We start from the raw sequence: 17,259 nt of genomic DNA, 5'->3' as shown, positions 1-17,259 counted from the left end.
TGTCTGCGGGGGTTTTCTCCGGGGACTCCAGTTTTCTACCACATTCCAAAAACATGTATGTTAGGTTAATTTGAAGACTCTAAATTGTCCATACGTGTGAAAGTGAGTGCGAATGGTTGTTTATGTGCCCTGTGATTGGCTGGCGACCAGTCAAGGGTGAGTCAGCTGGGATAGGCTCCAGCATGCCCGCAACCTTAGTGAGGATAAGCGGTATGGAAAATGAATGCATAAATTACATAATTAATGGTTACATTATATTCCAACAATTGACAACAATAAAACATATCTTCTTCTTTTCCTTTTGGCTGGTCCCTTCAGGGGTCGCCACAGCTTGTCATCCTTTTCCATGTAAGCCTATCTCCTGCATCCTCCTCTCGAACACCAACTGCCCTCATGTCTTCCTTCATGACATCCATCAACCTTCTCTTTGGTATTCCTCTAGCTCTCTTGCCTGGCAGCTCCATCCTCATCATCCTTCTACCAATATACTCACTATTTCTCCTCTGGACGTGTCCAAACCATCGAACCTTGGGTATCCCTCTGATGAGCTCATTTCTAATTTTATTCAACCTGGTCACTCCGAGAGCGAACCTCAACATCTTAATTTCCGTTTTATAAACTTTGCCCTTCATCCTAGCAGAGACTCTTCTGTCACATAACACACCTGACACCTTCCTCCACCCGTTCCAACCTGCTTGGACCCGTTCCTTCACTTCCTGACCACACTCACCATTGCTCTGGACGGTTGACCCCAAGTATTTAAAGTCCTTCACCCTTGCTATCTCTTCTCCCTGTAGCCTCACTCTTCCCCCACCACCCCTCTCATTCATGCACATATATTCTGTCTTACTTTAGCTAATCTTCATTCCTCTGCTTTCCAGTGCATGCCTCCATCTTTCTAACTGTTCCTCCACCTGCTCCCTGCTTTCATTGCAGATCACAATGTCCTCTGCAAACATCATGGTCCACGAGGATTCCAGTCTAACATTATCTGTCAGCCTATCCATCATCACTGCAAACAGGAAGGGGCTCAGGGCTGATTCTTGATGCAGTCCCACCTCCACCTTAAATTCGTCTGTCACACCTACAGCACACCTCACCGCTGTTCTGCTGCCCTTGTACATGTCCTGTATTATTCTAACATCCTTCTCTGCCACTCCAGACGTCCGCATGCAGTACCACAGTTCCTCTCAGGGTACTCTGTCATAGGCTTTCTCTAGATCTACAAAGACACAATGTAGCCCCTTCTGACCTTCTCTGTACTTTTCCATCAACATCCTCAAGCAAATAATGCATCTGTGGTACTCTTTCTAGGCATGGAACCATACTGTTGCTCGCAAATACTCATTTCTGTCCTGAGTCTAGCCTCCACTACTCTTTCCCATAACTTCATTGTGTGGCTCATCAACTTTATCCCTCTATAGTTCCCATAGCTCTGCACATCACCATTGTTGTTAAAAATGGGCAACAGCACACTTTTCCTCCATTCCTCAGGCATCTTCTCACGCGCTAGAATTCTATTGAACAAGTTGGTCAAAAACTCCACAGCCACCTCTCCTAGATGCTTCCATACCTCCACAGGAATGTCATCAGGACCAACTGCCTTTCCATTTTTCATCCTTTTTAATGCCTTTCTAACTTCCCCCTTGCTAATCATTGCCACTTCGTGGTCTCTCCCTTGTCTCTCATTTTCCTCATTCATCAACTCCTCGAAGTATTCTTTCCGTCTATCTCACACACGACTGGCACCAGTCAACATATTTCCATCTCTATCCTGCACATCCTTCCCGTCTCTATCCCCTCTCTGGACAACCTGTATAGATCCTTTTCTCCTTCATTAATGTCAAACCTGGCATACATGTCATCATATGCCTCTTGTCTGACCTTTGCCACCGCTATCTTTGTCCTATGTCGCATCTCAATGTATTCCTTTCGCCTCACTTCCTTGTATGATTTCCTGTAATGTGAGGTTCCACCACCAAGTCTCCTCTCCTTTCCTGCCAGAAGATACACCAAGTACTCTCCTGCCTGCCTCTCTGATCACCTTGGCTGCAGTGGTCCAGTCTTCTGGAAGCTCCTCCTGTCCACCGAGAGCCTGTCTCACCTCTTCCCGAAAAGCTGCACAACACTCGTCCTGTCTCAGCTTCCACCATGTGGTTCTCTGCTCTGCCTTTGTCTTCCTAATCTTCCTCCCCACCACCAAAGTCATCTTCCACACCACCATCCTATGCTGTCTAGCCACACTCTCCCCTACCACTACCTTACAGTTGGTAACCTCCTTCAGATTAGATCGTCTGCACAAGATGTAATCCACTTGCGTGCTTCTACCTCCGCTCTTGTAGGTCACCCTATGTTCCTGCCTCTTCTGGAAAAAAGTGTTCACTACAGCCATTTGCATCCTTGTTGCAAAGTCTACCACCATCTGTCCCTCCAAGTTCCTTTCCTAGATGCCGTACTTACCCATCACTTCTTCATCATCCCTATTTCCTTGACCAACATAGGGCTGCATTGACAACAATAAAACATGCTATTCAAAATGAAAATAAACTCGTCATAAAGATGAGCATCACTGTGTGATTCAAGCCAGATTCAGGCCTCATTTCACTTCGGCTGACTCACACTCAAAAAGGGATTTGAGTCTTGTCAGATGTCACTTATTGTTGAGTGTATTGGGATGGGAGGAGGAATCATTGACAGCTCCCAAATGGTTCAGTCTTCACAAATCTTTCACCTCCACTGTGCCTGTAGTGGGTAAACAGAATGCTGAAATGATTTCATTCTGTGTTTTGTCCTTATGCGCAGGCATCTCTTTTTCAACACAGATCAAAAGCATAAAGGACTAGACTGCAATTTCTGTACAAATTGCATGTGAATGCTTAAATATGGGCGGCTGTGGGTCGTCCAGTGACCGAAGGGTCGCCGGTTCGAATGCTGGCTCCAACTGTCTGTATTTTGAAGTCTCCTTGGGCAAGATACTCAACCCTAATTTGCTCCCAGTGGACCTGGCAGCGCCTTGCATGGCAGCAGCCGCCCATTAGTGTATGAATGTGTGTTTGAATGGGTGAATGTGAGGCTTTGTAAAGCGCTTTGGGCACTGTGATGTTGTCGATAATGCGCTATATAGGTGCAGTCCGTTTACCATTTTACTGAATGAAATAATATAGAATGATATGGAATGATCTAGAATGATCCATGCATCCATTTTGTTCCGCATATCTGAGGTCGGGTCGCGGGGGCAGTAGCTTTAGCAGGGAAGCCCAGACTTTCCTCTCCCCAGCCACTTCCTCCAGCTCTTCCCGAGGCATTCCCAGGCAAGGGATCCCGAGGCATTCCCAGGCAAGCCGGGAAACATAGTCTCTCCAGTGTGTCCTGGAACATCCCCGGGGTCTCCTCCCGGTGGGACATGCCACGAACACCTCACCAGGGAGGTGTCCTGGAGGCATCCTAAACAAATGCCCAAGCCACCTCATCTGGAGGAGCAGCGGCTCTACTCTGAGCCCCTCCCGGATGGCCGAGCTTCTCACCCTATCTCTAAGGGAGAGCCCGGACACCCTGCGGAGAAAACTCATTTCGGCCGCTTGATCTTGTTCTTTTGGTCACGACCCACAGGTTCCTATCCTCACCTTTGGTCACGACCCACAGGTCATGACCAAAGGTGAGGATAGGAACGTAGATCGACCGGTAAATAGAGAGCTTCGCCTTTCGGCTTAGCTCCTTCTTCACCACAACGGACCGATACAAATTCCACATCACTGCAGACTCTGCACCGATCCACCTGTCGATCTCCCGTTCCATTCTTCCCTCACTCGTGAACAAGACCCCAAGATATTTGAACTCCTCCACTTGGCGAAGGATCTCATCCCCCACCCGGAGACCCTTTTCCGACTGAGGACCATGGTCTCAGATTTGGAGGTGCTAATTCTCATCCCAGCCGCTTCACACTCTGCTGCGAACCGCTCTAGTGAGAGTCGGAGATCATGGCCTGATAAAGCCAACAGAGCCACACCATCTGCAAAAAGCAGAGATGGAATACTGAGGCCACCAAACCGGACCCCCTCTACGCCTCGGCTGCGCCTAGAAAGTCTGTCCGTAAAAGTTTTGAACAGAATCAGTGACAAAGGACAGCCATGTCTTACTGCTGGCAATGCGGACCAAACTCTGACACCGGTCGTACTGGGATCGAACAGCCATCAGGGGGTTTGATACCCCATACTCCCAAAGCACCCCCCACAGGATTCCCAGAGGGACACGGTCGAACGCCTTCTCCAAGTCCACAAAACACATATAGACTGGTTGGGTGAACTCCCATGCACCCTTGAGGACCCCGCCGAGGGTGTAGAGATAGTCCACTGTTCCACGGCCAGGACGAAAACCACACAGGTCCGATGACACGACCACAAAGTCGATCATCGAACTGCGACCTAGGGTGTCCTGGTGCCAAGTGCACGTGTGGACACCCTTATGAGCATGGTGTTCGTTATGGACAATCCATGGTGAGCACAGAAGTCCAAAAACAGAACACCACTCGGGTTCTGATTGGGGGGGTCGTTCCTCCCAATCACGCCCTTCTTGGTCTCACTGTTATTGCCCACGTGAGCATTGAAGTCCCCCAGCAGAATGATGGAGTCCCCAGCACTCTCCAGCACCCCCGCCAAGGACTCCAAAAAGGGTGGGTTCTCTGAAGTGTTGTTTGGTACATGGGTACAAACAACAGTCAGGACCCGTTTCCCCACCCGAAGCTGGAGGGAGGCTACCCTCTCGTCCACCGGGGTGAACCCCAACGTACAGGCGCAGGGGCAATAAGTATACCCACACCTGCTTGGTGCCTCTCACCATGGGCAACTCCAGAGTGGAAAAGAGTCCAATCCCTCTCAAGAGGACTGGTACCAGAGCCCAAGCCGTGTGTGGAGGCGAGCCAGACTATATCTAGTCGGAATTTCTCAACCTCACACACCAGCTTGGGCTCCTGCTCTGCCAGAGAGGTGACATTCCACGTCCCTAGAGCCAGTTTCTATAGCCTGGGTCCCCACCTTCAGCCACCGCCCAGCTCACACTGCACCCGACCCCTATGGCCCCTCCCATAGGTGGTGAGCCCACGGGAGGGGGACCCACGTTACCCTAACCCATAGGGGTTTTTGGAGAGATATCTAGAATGATGTTGAATAATATGGATATGATATGGAATAATGTTGAATGAAATTCAATATTATGTTATGAAGTCAAATGTAATTGAATGATATGGAATTATATGAAATGATATGGGGATCCCGCGACCCTAGTGAGGATAAGCGGTATGGAAAATGCATGAATGAATGAATGAATTAATTAATTAACCAAGATGGCGCCTACCCATGTGGACGCCTCGGTTACGCGCTCTCTCGTATTGTTTGTTTTTGTGTTTTTCGTTCATCTTTGGAGACATTACGTGACTCACTTACACAAGGGGAAACTTGCTAAACATCAAGGAGTCTACCACGTTCTTTCTTTCACCAACTTTCGCAAATCCGCTCAATTCTTTCCCCGAGTTACTCACCGGACCAACGACTGCAATCTTTGGGGCATGGAGCGAAGGCGACACCACAAAGGGAAGCCAGCTGGCATCCAACTGAAGCTCCACAAGATCTACTCTCCCGACCCAACAAAATGGACGAGCATCATCTTCTGATAAAGACCAGTAAAGACTGGACGTTCCGCCGCCCTGTGCTTTACGGAGACCTGGCTTTGTGAGGCTGTCCCTGAAGGCGCCGTCATGCTTCCCGGCTTCCATCTTCACCGGGCAGACATGGACTTATCGGGAAAAACAAAAAGTGGCGGGATATGCTTATATATCAACAAAAGACGGTGTACGGAAGTCACGGAGCTCAGCACACACTGCAGCCTGCATTTATAGTCGCTGTTTTTGAACTGTAAGTCATTTTACTCGCCGCATGAGTTTGCATCTTTAATTCTCGCCGGTGTCTATATTCCGCCTCAAGCTAACACGAACGCCGCACTGCTAACGCTCGCGGAAAAAGTAAACGAAATTGGAAAAAAGCACCCGGACTCACCCCTCATTATTCTCGGGGACTTTAACAAAGCTAAACTCAACCTTAAACTCCCTAAATCCAAGCAGCACATCAACTGTCCTACCAGGGAAAATAACATTTTAGACCACTGCTATACTACGCTAAATAAAGCATACCGAGCCATATGGGCTCGCCTGATCACTGCTTAATTCACTTAATACCAACATACAGGCAAGAACCTAAATGCGCGAAGCCGACGGTGAAAACAGTGAAAAAGTGGAAAAATGAAGCAAAGATAGAACTTCAAAGCTGTTTAGACTGCAAAGACTGGAGTGCCTTTGAATATTCATCTGGCAGTCTGGATGAATATACGGACACTGTCACAACCTATATCAGTTTCTGTGAAGGGGTGTGTGTACCAACAACGTCATTTCGCACATTCAATAACAATCCATGGTTTACTGCCAAACTTAAGCAACTTCGCCAGGCTAAAGAGGACGCATATCGAAGTAAACCCTGCCCTGTATAATCGCACGAGAAACCAGCTGATGAAAGAAATTAACATTGCAAAGAGAAACTATGCAACAAAGTTGAAAAAACACTTTCAGCGCTAACGGCTCTAAATCAGTCTGGCATACATTACAATCGCTAAACAATTACAACCGACGATCCCCCCCCAAGCTGAGAACAATAGTAGACTAGCCGACGACTTAAACAGCTTCTACTGCAGATTTGAAAAGGACACTTTCACACCCCACACCCACACAGTCGCACTACTGACAACAATCACAACTCTGACTTCTGCATTGACCATCCACAAACAGGATGTGAGACACATCTTCAAACAACAAAAGATTAACAAAGCGGCGGCCCAGACCTTGTGTCCCCATCCTGCCTCAAAGTCTGCTCTCACCAGTTCGCTCCAGTCTTCACACAGATCTTCAATAGATCTCTGGAACTGTGCAAGGTACCATCCTGTTTCAAATGCTCAACCATCATCCCAGTCACCAAGAAAGCTGCAATCTCGGATCTGAATGACTAAAGGCCTGTCGCCTTGACATCTGTGGTCATGAAGTCCTTTAAACGCCTCGTGCTGGACCACCTGAAGAGTGTCACAGGTCCCCTGCTGGACCCCCTGCAGTTTGCCTCCCGAGCAAACACTCTGCGGATGATGCAGTCTACATGGGAATGCACTTAATCCGAGAACACCTCGACAGCGCGGGGACCTACGCGAGGATCCTGTTCGTCGACTTCAGCTCTGCGTTCAATACCATCATCCCCGAACTCCTCTCCTCCAAGCTTCTCCAGCTCAGCGTCTCGCCTGCCATCTGCCAGTGGTTTTACAGCTTCCTGACCGGCAGGATGCAGCAGGTGAGGCTGTGGGATGCCACCTCATCCACACGCAGCATCAGCACCGGGGTGCCCCAAGGTTGTGTCCTCTCGCCGCTGCTCTTTTCTCTCTACACGAACGACTGCACCACAACGCACCCGGCTTTCAAATTCTTGAAGTTTTCAGATGACACCACATTCATCGGCCTCATTAAAGACGGTGACTAGTCTGCATATCGACAAGAAGTGGAGCGGCTGGAGCTGTGGTGCGGCCGACACAACCTGGAGCTGAACACGCTCAGGACTGTAGAGATGATTGTGGACTTCAGGAGGCATCCTTCGCCACAGCTGTCCCGTACGCTGTCCAACTGCCCTGTGTCAACCGTCAAGACCTTCAAGTTCCTGGGAACTACAGTCTCTCCGGACCTGAAGTGGGCGATAAACATCAAGTCCTTCCTCAAAAAGGCCCAGCAGAGGCCTTCCTGCGGCTTCTGAGGAAGCACAGCCTGCCACAGGAGCTGTTGAGGCAGTTCTACACAGCGGTCATCGAATCAGTCCTGTGTTTTTCCATCACAGTATGGTTTGGTGCTGCTTCAAAAAAGGACAAACTCCGACTGCAACGGACAATCAAAACTGCTGAAAATATTGTCGGAATCCCTTGAGGACTTGCACGTTCCCAGAACTAAGACAAGAGCGTGCAAAATCCTCTTGGACCCTCCACATCTCGGTCACCAGCTCTTCCAGCTCCTTCCCTCAGGTCGGTGGTACCGAACAATGCAAACAAAAACTAGCAGACATTCCAACAGCTTCTTCCCTCTTGCCATCAACTTCTTAAAAAGCTAACTTACAATTCCATTGCAACATGCTGCCAATTCTTTGTCTTGTGTTTGTTGTCACATTTCTGTCGGGCCAATTATATACTACTCTTACACTCACTGTAGTAGTCTCGCCACACTGCACTATTTGCATATCTGTTGTTGACCAATACTGGCCACTCATGCTAGAGTAGCATCTGCACCACTTGCACACTGACTGAGGAGTATCTGCAACATTTGCACAATCGACATTGTCCCAGATTATCGCACTACTAGTCGCATTCCTTGAAGTCTCGGCGCCTTTTGCACAATGGTCATTGCACCGGACTATTGCTATATTAGTCATTCAAACTGCTGTAATTACTGGAGGACCCTGCATCTTTTTGCACAATTGTCAAAACCAAAAAATTGTCCCAGCATTCACTGAGCATTAAAACTCAGTGAATGTTTTTCTCAATATCTTTGTCTCAAAAGTATTCTCTGTTGTGTGTCTTTTGACATACAACCCAAAATCCAATGAAGTTGGGACGTTGTGTTAAACATAAATAAAAACAGAATACAATCATTTGTAAATCATGTTCAACCTATATTTTATTGAATACACTACAAAGACAAGATATTTAATGTTCAAACTGATTAACTTTATTGTTTTTACCAAATAATCATGAACTTAGAATTTTATGGCTGCAACACGTTCCAAAAAAGCTTGGACAGGGTCATGTTTACCACTGTGTTACATCACCTTTTATTTTCAACATTCAATAAATGTTTGGGAACTCAGGACACTAATTGTTGAAGCTTTGTAAGTGGAATTCTTTCCCATTCTTGCTTGATGTACAGCTTCAGCTGTTCAACAGTCCGGGGTCTCCGTTGTCCTATTTTACGCTTCATAATGCACCACACATTTTCAATGGGAGACAGGTCTGGACTCCAGGCAGGCAAGTCTAGTACCCGCACTCTTTCACTACGAATCCACATTCCTTGCAATTATAGGTTGAGGAACATTGTCCTTAAACTGTTGACTATGTTCTCATGAACCTCGCCCCACCTTTGCTTGGGAATGACTGAGCAATTCAGGGAAGCTCCTTATATGCACAATCATGGCACCCACCTGTTCCCAATTAGCCTGTTCACCTGATGAGCATTTTGATGAGCATTCTTCAACTTTCTCAGTCTTTTTTGCCACCTGTCCCAGCTTTTATGTAACGTGTTGCAACCATAAAATTAAATAAAATAAAAAGTTAATTATTATTTGCTAAAAACAATTACGTTTATCAGTTTGAACATTAAACATCTTGTCTTTGTAGTTTATTCAATTAAATATAGGTTGAACATGATTCATTGTGTTCTTTTATTTATGTTTAACACAACGTCCCAACTTCGTTGGAATTGGGGTTGTACTTGGCAAAATAAATATGATTCTGATTCTGATTCTTATTCTGATGAATGACATGAAATGATTTGCAATGGAATTAAAAGATGTGGAATGATCTTTAGTGTTTGAAGCTGGAGCAGTTTGAATCGGTAAAGAAGTGTGGAAACGAGAGTGACATTTTAAAAAAATCTTAATTTTAGGCTTTTATTCAGAAATTTTAGAACAAATTTTGAACAGAAATTATCTGAACAGTTAAAGTCTGGTTTAGTTCGGGTTCATTTTAGGGTGATTTCTGTTAATTCTGGGGGCACTTTTTATTTTGAGGCACTTCCTTTTCATTTTGAGCCACTTCCTGTTCAATCTAGGGCATTTCCTGTTGTATTTGGGTGCACTTCCAGATCACTTTCTGTTTATTTTGGGGGCACTTCCAGGTGATTTCCTATCCATTTTGGGGCACTTCCTGTTTAAATTGGACCCCTCGGGTCACTTCCTGTCCATTTTGGCTCACTTCTTTTGTTTATTTTGGGGCATTTGCAGGTCACTTCCTGTTCATTTTGGGACAGAATAGTTCATGGGATGGCTTGAATGAATGGAACATTTTGAAGTTGGAATGGTTCGAATCGGTCAAGAAATGTTGAAACTGGAGAATTACTGTAGTATGGTGGGGAATTACTGTAGTATGGTTCTAAAACACGCTCTTTGCCACTTTTTGCCATTTATTAAATAGTTCCTATACACTACATCTCCCACAATGCATCTTAAGTTCAAAATTAGAACTCTTTACAGTCTTTGTTCTTGTAGGCATTAGGCAGTCAACATGTCAATCATTCTATGTAGCACTTTTATTGGTCGTGATGTTACTCGGCCTCCCAAAAAATTATCAGAGTAAATGTCAGCCCTTACTTGGACGTACAAGTATTACGGTTCATATCAGCAATACTAACCTTGCCACTCTTTTTTTGGCTGTGCTTCCTCTGCAGGCTCCTGTTCCGGGGACTTCATAACACCATGCACTTATCTGCTCTGATGCTAACATCTTACAGGGAAAAATTAGAATCAGAGAAGTACCACAGAAGAATGCAGCACAAGAACTTAAACCTCTCTGTGGCTAACAGGCAGCCAGAGTGTGTTGACAACTCCGCTTGATAATATTTTGAGCATAAAAACTTCAAAATAAAGGTTGTTTCCTGTACAGCTATCCCTATTTGTTTATTTTCTAATTTGCTTCCCTTGTTGCCCACAAGACTGAGAAGCTTTTTTTCCTTTTTGAACATTGCAGCGTTTGATGTCCTCCAAACCATTACGGCCCATGTGATTCGCCATTAAGTGACAATTAACACACAGCCAGTTGAAAAAGGTTGACTCAATACTTGTGCTGTATCAAAGCAATTATTTGCATTATCAGTGGAAAACGTATCAGTGGAAACACTAAGATAAAGAAAAAAATATAATTGGCTAAGGAGCTAAGAAGTGTTTATATGATAAGGTACAGTAAGGAAAGTCAGAGCACTGCAGCTATCAACCGTGACTTGTACAAAAAAATAATAACATACCAAAGACTGCATCAAACAGTTTTCCTAATGAATGAACAACCTCAGTAAAATTCCAAACAAATTTTGGTTTGACATGCAGGCATAAGATATACCTAGGGCTGGGCGTGAGATTGAAGATCGTGATAAATTTACTGTCAATCTCGATTATCAACTGTTTGCGTATTTCCTTGATCTAACATGGCGGAAATGTATGTGACAACAGCCGATCAGATTCGTCCTTTTCCTGCTCAACTTCCGATTGCCACTTGTGGGAGCAAAGCGAAAACGCTCCTCCTCGGCTGGCAAAACTCTGTGTCCAACTCAGCCGTTGTCACATAGAGCACACCGTGTCCTCGGCGGCCATTCTTCGCCCATGCTCCGGACCGGTGATGGAAACTCACCAGTCCGGAGCATGAGCAAAGAGTGGACGGTTATGTGGTGACGTCTCCAAAACGATGTGTAGCAATGTTTTTAACTAGCTAATGTTAAAGGTATGTCCCCGCCCTCAAAAACGGGAAACACTCTGTTTATTAATTTGAAGAAGTACCGCCACCACCCAAGTGATTATGTGGAAATCATTCAAATGTGAGCGCATTCAGTACAGCCTAGTGATGGCGAGATGAAGCTTCATGAAGCATCGTAATACTGCGGCCATTGGTTCGAGTAATGGTCCATTTCTTGATGCTTCCGTGCACACGAAACCACCTCCTGGCCAAGTGTATAATCACAGGCAAGCTCTATCTTAGGCCACATAATGTGTGATGTATTGCAATATGGTGGTTGTTGTGGCACTTGGCACTTTTTTTAATTTGCCATTGTATTTAGTTATTTGCTGTTGTGTTTTGCACTTAAGGGCCACCGTAGTTTGTAGTTCTACTTTTTTTTGTGCCATATTTCTTTGACCAACTCTACAGGGATAAAAAATGCCTGATCTCCATGGGAGTCTGACTTATTCTGGAAAAGACCCCACACATAGTCAGATTTGGACAGAAGATTCTTCATGGTTGGAGGAGAGGCCCTTCGCATCTTAGTGGACGTTGGTTTCAAACCGAGGGGGGATGGGAGGAATATCTTGGCATGGCATGTGTTGGATTCCAATATTGACAATAGCCTGTCCGTTACATCTAACAGGGCATTTAGGCTAGTGGAGAGTTTTCCGTTGGGCTTTGCTCCAATGTTTCAGGGAGGGGTGTGGAAGATTACAAGTGCTGCCTCATCTCGTTCCTCATTCGTTCCTCCAATTGTTTGGGTGACGCTGATGATTCCATCTGCGCCTCGTGTCGCCTTATCTCTTGTATCGCTTGTTTGGGAACAACTGGAAATTCCTTCTGCGTTTTTTGTACTTAAGCCACGTTAACAAGGCCAGTGTTTTCCTTTTGGGCAGCTGAAAGACGTACACAATAAAAAATGTTGGCAGCCAATAATTTAATCCCTTTTCTATTTAGAAAGAAACCGTCTGCCTTGTAAAGATGTCTGCGCTCCCAAAAACCACACAAATTGTCAATGAAGATAGAAAGCTCAATCACCAACGTTTGGGGTGCCATTTTTTTCTTTTCTGATTTAGTTTCATACCTTTCAGTGGTGGTGGGGGATGAGCATTCTTGGCCAGGGTCTTATAAAAAAAAAAATGGCTCAAATCTATTTGTTAAGTCTGATGTCAATGTGTTTCATTGACTTGCGTGCTCTTTTCTTGCCCTTCACTGTAGCGACACGGCCGCTCTCTCGGGGTTGAAAAAGCACGCAACGCAGGCCAGCTGGATTCCTCGGTAATCTGCTGCTGTTCTGACCTCCCTTTTAGATGTTGTTCCATATATTTAGGATTTGCTCCCAGTAAATTCCAGGGAGAAGTGCTGCATGATCCATTACCATTTCCACAGTCCATAGCCGTCCTCTTTATGGAAATAAGTGGCTGTCTGTTAGCATGCTTCTGCTCACCATTTTGAGACATCGGTAGAGTGGTTTCATTCCCTGACATTTACATCCACATACACTTCAAGACAGTGGATTTTCGTTTCCAGGACCGCCATCTTCTATAGCGCTTTGTGATAGTCTTCAGTGGAAAAGGCAGAGCCATGCAGGAGGGGGAGGGACTAAACTGAATGTACTGTCAGCTTGTGGTGTGCGATACTTTTCGTATCGATCTGATAAGTAATACAGGGACAGTATCGCCGATACCGATACTTTAAATAATTAAAAGATACATAAATTGTTAAATAACAATTAATGTTTATTACGTGACGTTAAATGTTTTTGCGATGTTTCATTTTTTATTATTAAATATTTAAAACCCAGGACAGAATTAAGTTAAGTGGTAAATAGAACATACTTTATCATAACGTTTTTTCCAGAAGCAATACAACAGAAACAAACATAACTTTCTTCCAGAAGCAATACAACAGTAACAAACGAAAAAAAAAATTCACATTTTAAATAAACAGTGCACAAAGTGATCACTAAAAATACGGCTCAAATACTCCTCTACAAACATTTTTGTCTACGATCATCTCAACAGTCTTGAGCATGTTCAGCTCCAGGTTGTGTCGGCCGCACCACAGCGCCAGCCGCTCCACTTCCTGTCAATATGCAGACTCATCGCCGTCTTTGATGAGGCCGATGACAGTGGTGTCATCTGCAAATTTCAGGACTTTGCAGTGAACTGTTCTGCCATGAGTGACTCATGCAGACGTTCCCTGCGAACTAGTACAATGAGTGATTCGTTCGCGCAAGGAACGCTGTACTACGCAATAAACTCATGAGTGATTTGAACCATTCATCCTCACAGAGATAGCTTTCACTGTCATCTGTTGGCAGCCGCCACGGGCCGGGATGCGGCTTTGTGGAGTGGAGGTCCACTAGCAGCCAATGCAAGACCGTGGGTCAGTATTTGCTGGGACGGAGGCTGGGGCGAACAAAACATCTCTCGCCCAATTGATTGTGACATGACGCTCAGACTGGCATAGCGACTACGCTGTAGCCTTGTGAAGGACAATGTTGTTTCTGCATCCCTCCCAACACAGCCTTTTGGTCACGTAGACCATTAAGCCAATCATTGTATTTTTGTGACGTACCCAAATGGTCACATGGGTTACGCGTCCAATTGAAGTGGAGCACTGTAGTTTGGCTGTCGCAGCCTTGGCTCAGCGGTATGGCTACGTATAGCCAGCCCAAAACTGAATTTTAAACACAACGGCTCATTATTTTATACCGAGATCACGACGATATCGGTATTGTGAATATTGTTACATGCCTAATATTTACACATACATATCCTCTCTGTCTACTGCAATTAGTATTGTTTAGTATTATCACTGTATTACTGATTTGCAATGAAATTATACTTTCATATCAAAACATGTTTGTCAAGTGTTGTTTTCCTATTTGCATTTCAGTGCAACAAAACTCATTTAGCAATCAGACATTTCCACATACACTTTTGTTTGTTTGACAGACATGCATGTTCAAGGTTGATTAAGGGAGTACATCATATTATATTAATTATATATATAAATACTATACGGCGGCACGGTGGCCGACTGGTTAGAGCGTCAGCCTCACAGTTCTGAGGACCCCGGCCCCGCCTGTGTGGAGTTTGCATGTTCTCCTCGTTCCTGCGTGGGTTTTCTCTGGGCACTCCGGTTTCCTCCCACATCCCAAAAACATGCATGAATTGGAGACTCTAAATTGCCCGTAGGCATGACTGTGAGTGCAAATGGTTGTTTGTTTCTATGTGCCCTGCGATTGGCTGGCAACCAGTTCAGGGTGTACCCCGCCTCCTGCCCGATGACAGCTGGGATAGGCTCCAGCACGCCCGCGACCGTCGTAAGGAGATGCGGCTCAGAAAATGGATGGATAAATACTATATATTAGTAGTCATGACAGTGGGACTGTTTTTTTTTTTTTTTTTCTTTCAGTTGAGCTCAGCTGCGCCAACTGCAGCGCCCTGTCACTCCTTCTGAATTTCCGGCGAATGACCAATGAGCAGCCATCGTCAGGCAGCGCTGTGCAGGCGGGCGAGGGACTTAAGTGAACTGAGTGATTTGTTCAGTGAAATGGTGTACTGAAGAACTGAAGAGTGATCCGTTAGACACGAGGGATTCGTTCATAGACCTTCGTCTGTGATCCGCTAAGGAGCGATGTACTAGTACGATGAGTGATTCGTTTGCTCAAGGGACGGCAGTGAACGTATTCATTGAGTGATTTTAACCGCAAGTCCTGACATCCTCGCGGGGGATCGCTTTCACTAGTAGCAGTTTCTTCAAGCTAACGGCTAATGTTGAGTCAGTCAAGCACATGAAAACAAGCATACATATTTAAAATAAATGTAAATGAACAATAAATGTATATACATACACATACATATCATTCCCTCTGTGTCTAATGTGATGATTAAAGCTTTTTATTTCATAATAATAATACATTACATTTATATTGCACTTCTCAAGACACTCAAAGATGCTTTCCACTAATCAGATGACAATAACGGGACACGGAAGAAGAATGTTCGGTAGCTGAGTCACAAGTGACAACTGAAGCAGTGTGTTCGAGAGCTTGCTGAGAGAGAGATAGGTAGGTGATAATTTAGTTTAAATGTTTTTAAAACAAAATTTAAATCTCCCCGCCTTTCCTAGTTTATGTGACAACAACAACACACAATCCTTCAAGTATTGAGTGAATGTGAACATCAGGGATGGCTCATTAACTGAATGAGGAAGCACTTGAATGAATTTGTGAAAAAGAACTGAACGATACGGTGAACGAATCTTTTGAATGAATCTTTTTAAAGAACTAATTTGAATGATTCAGTACACTCAAAAGAACTGCAGTGCCCATCACTACATCACAGAAGACTCGGATTACCACTACTGCCCATGTGCATCAAGTACAAAAGGCAGACAACGGCGGCATCAGCGGGAGGCTACTGGAGCAGTTTTGAGAGAACAAACAAAGCTCCCAAAAATAAATGAGGACGTCAATTATTAAACTTGAGAACGGGGGGGGGGGGGGGGGGGGGGGGTATTTTTTCATTTTGTAACCATTGAAAGTGTTCGATCCCAGCGAATGGCAATGACCTATTGGGTCCCTCAAGGGCTGTGACGTGCGATGAGGTGTTCATGATGGGTGAGGCACTGTCTCAGTCACGTGATGTCTGGAGCTCGATGAAGCTCAACTCATCAACTCAACACTGCCACATGCTGGTTGTGGCACCGTACATATCAGACTCCACTGTGCACTTTTAGTGGCTTTTCTGGTCGATAAGAAAGATTAAATGTCACACACTTTCATTAAATACATGAGACAGTCTGTTAAACGTCAGTAAGTGCAGTACATGTGTGATAAAATGTATATTATTGGCGATGTAATGAGGAAACACCAATGTCTCTTGTGAAGCCCCGGACCAATCGCAGCCTGGCTGAATGGATGTGTACGTGGTCTCTTGAAGCATCATGCGAGCGATGACTCAACATGACTCGGAGCTGTGCTTCCTATGCATTTGAACAGGAATTATGAAAATTCAGCTATTTTAATGATGAAATCACTGAAATTATTGGATTGAAAAAGAAAATCAATGTAAAGCACGGACCATGGAACTAAAATTTAACAATTTAATGTAATCATAAGGTTTTTTTTACTATTCACATGGAATGGTAAGGAAAGCCCACCAGGGGCAGTGAGGCTCTGCCTCACTGGCCTACCCTGACCGCACGTCACTGCTCAAGGGTCAGTTCTTGGACGCCTCCTGTTGAGCCTGTATATGCTACCCTTGGGTCAAATTCTTCAGAACTTTAATTTTGACTATCAAAGCTATGCAAATGACACACAGTTAAATCTAGCAGTGTCTCCAGATGACTACAGTTCAATTGAGGTGTGTCACTGTCTAAAACAGATAAATACCTGGATGAGCCAAACCTTTCTTCAATTAAACCACAACAAAACTGAGATAATTGTTTTTGGCAATAAAGAAAAGAGGATTGCTGTTAGTAAATACCTGGATTTACTCTCTTTAAAAACCAATGACTAAGTCCGAAAACTTGGTGTTCTGATAATTCCGACCTGATTTTCAACAGTCATATCAAATCAATTACTAAAACTGCCTTCTACCATCTGAAGAACATATCCAGAGTGAAGGCTTGCATGTGTCAAGCAGACCAGGAGAAGCTCATCCATGCTTTTATCTCAAGTAGACTTGACCATTTTAATGGTCT

General features: G+C 44.9%; 1 protein-coding gene across 3 annotated transcripts in view; it reads left to right on the top strand.

Moving 5' to 3' along the window:
• Positions 1 to 10,716, top strand: part of atp10d (ATPase phospholipid transporting 10D) — a 103,177-nt gene extending 92,461 nt beyond the window's left edge. For all 3 annotated transcript variants that reach the window (XM_061697090.1, XM_061697091.1, XM_061697089.1), the window contains exon 23: positions 10,505 to 10,716. In XM_061697090.1, coding sequence (XP_061553074.1) covers positions 10,505 to 10,670 — 166 coding nt within the window. In that variant the 3' untranslated portion in view covers positions 10,671 to 10,716. The remainder of the gene's footprint in view (positions 1 to 10,504) is intronic.
• The last annotated feature ends 6,543 nt before the right edge of the window (positions 10,717 to 17,259 follow it).

The sequence above is a fragment of the Phycodurus eques genome, chromosome 14, assembly GCF_024500275.1.
Source record: "Phycodurus eques isolate BA_2022a chromosome 14, UOR_Pequ_1.1, whole genome shotgun sequence".
Classification (NCBI taxonomy): domain Eukaryota; kingdom Metazoa; phylum Chordata; class Actinopteri; order Syngnathiformes; family Syngnathidae; genus Phycodurus; species Phycodurus eques.
The sequence above is the reverse complement of the archived record's forward strand: the minus strand, read 5'-3'. Positions and strand labels throughout refer to the sequence as shown.